Source organism: Euphorbia lathyris, chromosome 7, assembly GCF_963576675.1.
Source record: "Euphorbia lathyris chromosome 7, ddEupLath1.1, whole genome shotgun sequence".
NCBI lineage: Eukaryota > Viridiplantae > Streptophyta > Magnoliopsida > Malpighiales > Euphorbiaceae > Euphorbia > Euphorbia lathyris.
Genome location: NC_088916.1, coordinates 33,607,895 through 33,611,426, shown reverse-complemented (window position 1 = coordinate 33,611,426; position 3,532 = coordinate 33,607,895). Strand labels below are relative to the sequence as shown.

Genomic DNA, 3,532 nt, shown 5'->3' with positions numbered 1-3,532 from the left:
TATAAACGTTAAGTTTAAATTCGTATTATTTTGTAAATGTTAAGTCTATATTGGTGTCATTTTGTACGTAATTCCTAAATTGATGTTGTATTGTAAACGTTAAGCCTAAATTGATATTATGTTCCAATCGTTAAGTCTATATTAATACTATTTTGAATATTAAATCTCACTAAAAACTTTAGAACTATTTTGACAGCACATCCCTAAAATATAAGATGAATGGAGTGGAGGTGAGTAAGTGAGAGTGGGAAAAGAAGAGAGATGTATGGTCGCCGCATCGCATCGCATCGCATACATTGAAGAGAATATTTATTTATTTATGATTAATGAATTCATTTTCCGAATCAACGCCACGCCATCACCACTACTCAAAGTGCTCATCCAACACAGAAAGCATACATAGCTAGCTAATTATATTTCTCACTTATTCTCTCCTTCTTCCTCCCTCCAACTTTCAAGAACAGGGTCTGGTCTGCTCTGGTCAGTTCAATTTCTTCTTCTGCTTCATGATTTTTCTGTTTGATTATTGGATATTTTAACTAGTTTCACTCTTTCTTTGTTTATCTTTATTATGAGTTTCAGCTGTGGATATAATTTCTCCTTGCTTTCCTTTTATTTTTCTGTTTTTTTTGTCGCTTGCGTAACTGATATGAATTCTTTACAAATTGAACGCAATTGAACTTGAATACACCAAAATAGTCAAAATGAAGAGTCGTTTTGTTAATCATGTGAAAGCAGTTTTAGAGACTAATGGAGATGGGGTTTTATCTGACTGTAGGGATACGGATGAGTGAGTGTCCTTTGTCAAATTAAAGGAATCAATATCTGAAAAAGTAGTGGTGTTTTTCTTGTTTGTTTGGTCGGCTTGGCTTCACTCTTTATTCAGTTGTGTCTTTACTTAAGCATAAAACCATTTCTCATTTTGACTGCATCAATCAATTAATGGACCCCTCTCATTAAATGGTTTAATTTCCTGCATAAAATTATACTATTACAATTGTGGGCAGGGCAGGGAATCAAATGGGGAAGACCCACTTGCTTTGTGTTACTTATTCTTGAAAGTGATATATATATTATATATATTTGTTGTTAATGACAATCACAAGCTCCACCTTCAAATATTTTTGTTTATTTTCATACAAATAAATAAATGTGGTCCTACTTGTACATGGGGTGGGTTTATATTTCATTAATGAGCAGTCAAACAATGCCTATATATGTTTAACTGCTAGAGCTGTTTCTTAATCAACCTCATTTCTTCTCAATCAGATCATGCCTAACATTTTCACCTTTTACCTCACTCACTAAATTATTACCTCAATCAAACAGGACAACTAACTACTTTCAATGGCTAAAGTTTGCTGGCCATATTTTGATCCTGAGTATGAGAATTTAAGCACTAGAATCAATCCTCCAAGGTACTTATCAATTGTACATTCTATTTTATTTTTAATTTTTAATTTCTTAATAATTATATTCTCCCTGTTTTTTATTGCAGGGTATCAGTAGACAACAATACTTGCAAAGACTCTACTCTAATTAAGGTATGTACATGTACTCCTTCTTGAGGTTCTAATAACAACATTAAGTAGGTTTTAATCAGAAAAAAAGATTAATTCATGAAATAGGTTGACAGCATGAACAAACCAGGAATACTTCTAGAAGTTGTGCAAATTCTATCTGATATTGACCTTATCATCACCAAAGCTTACATCTCCTCAGATGGAGGATGGTTCATGGACAGTATGTATTCAACCAACTTTCTTTTATTCATCTTCATCCTAACTCAACCTTAAAGTTAAGTTTTGAATGAACAGTATTTCATGTGACCGACCAACAAGGAAAGAAGATCAGTGACAGTAAAACCATTGAGTACATAGAGAAGGTATGGTGGTGGTTTATGTTGAGCTAATTAATCTAATATTGTAATGTAGTGATTAAAAAGTAGTGAGTTGTATTGAAAAAAGGCATTAGGTCCAAAGGAGTACAAGAAAGAAGAAGTGAAAAGGGTGGGAGTGCATTCAGTAGGGAATTACACAGCCATTGAACTGATAGGGTGGGACCGTCCAGGGCTGTTATCTGAGATTACAGCAATCCTTGCGAACCTTGACTTGAATGTAGCTGCTGCGGAAGTTTGGACACATAACAGAAGAATAGCATGTGTTGTTTATGTGACATGTGGTGTGGAAGTGGAAGTGGAAGAGGGAAGTAGAATGTCAATTATGGAAGAGCAGCTTAAGAACATTCTAAGAGGGTGCGATGACAAAGCAGCACGATCACGCACTAGTTTGTCAATGGGGTTCACACATGTTGACAGGAGACTGCACCAAATGTTATTTGCAGATAGAGATTATGAGGATGAGGATAGAGAAGTTGATTATTCTCATTCTCCATATGGTGGATGTTTAAAGCCAAAGATAACAGTTGAAAGGTGTGAAGAAAAGGGTTACTCAGTAGTTACAGTTAGCTGCAAAGATAGAGCCAAATTGCTATTCGACATAGTGTGCACTCTCACTGACATGCAGTACGTTGTTTTCCATGCCAATATCTCATCTAATGCTCCCTATGCATTGCAGGTAACCTTCTTTTATATATATATATATATATATATATATATATATATGCCACCAATTGCTTCTTCTTTTTTAAAGACTATATATGCATTGCATTGCATTGCAGGAGTATTATATCCGTCACATGGATGGTTGCATACTTGATACTCAAGTAGAAAAAGAGAGAGTCATAAAATGCCTGGAAGCAGCCATTCAGAGAAGAGTATGCGAGGTACATACATACCTATATTACTAATTGAGAGTATTTATTAATTAATGTATTAATTGGATAAATGATGATTCAGGGGTTGAGTTTAGAAGTGTGTGGCAAGGATAGAGTAGGGTTGCTATCACAAGTAACAAGGATTCTGAGAGAGAATGGATTAACAGTATCAAGAGCAGGGGTAACAACAGTAGGCGAGAAAGCAGTGAATGTATTCTATGTGAGAGATGCTTCAGGAAATACAGTGGATATCAAAACAATTGAAGCTCTTCGGAAAGAAATCGGACACACTATGATGCTCAATGTTAAGAAAACTCCCTCTCCCTCTCCCTCTCCCTCTCCCTCTCCAACTCAACAACAACCTCCAACCAAAGGATGGGCCAAAACCAGTTTTTTCTTCGGTAACTTGTTTGAAAAGTTTTTACCTTGACCTATTTCAGATTGCATATACAGCAATAAATAAAACAATATGGGCAGCCCCCAAACAAGGCATGTATTAACTCAAATACAGATCCTACTTACCTAGCTTTTTGACAATTCTCAAGTTATTTTTTACTTTTTTTTTTTTTTTTTGCCATCCAGCAGTAAAAGTTCACTTGGATTGAGTTTCACAAAAGATGCTCGTACTCACATTTCATTGAGTTGTTGGCTATAATTCGTATCTAAGTTGAGAGCTCATTCTCCTTTAACTACCAAGGCTTTTAGCCTTTTAGATTCCAGTACCCTTGTGAATCGACAAGGATCATAACTCAAACAG

The 3,532-nt window shown here is 35.2% G+C and overlaps 1 protein-coding gene across 1 annotated transcript; it reads left to right on the top strand.

Annotated features, from left to right (window-relative positions):
• The first annotated feature begins 224 nt into the window (after nt 1–224).
• LOC136201404 (ACT domain-containing protein ACR3) lies at nt 225–3,312 on the top strand. The gene is made up of 8 exons (XM_065992068.1): nt 225–480; nt 1,330–1,418; nt 1,499–1,544; nt 1,629–1,743; nt 1,818–1,885; nt 1,968–2,576; nt 2,680–2,784; nt 2,858–3,312. Exons 2-8 carry the CDS (start codon nt 1,348–1,350, stop codon nt 3,203–3,205), a joined length of 1,362 nt encoding a protein of 453 aa, XP_065848140.1. The 5' UTR covers nt 225–480; nt 1,330–1,347; the 3' UTR covers nt 3,206–3,312.
• Nucleotides 3,313–3,532: the final 220 nt, after the last annotated feature.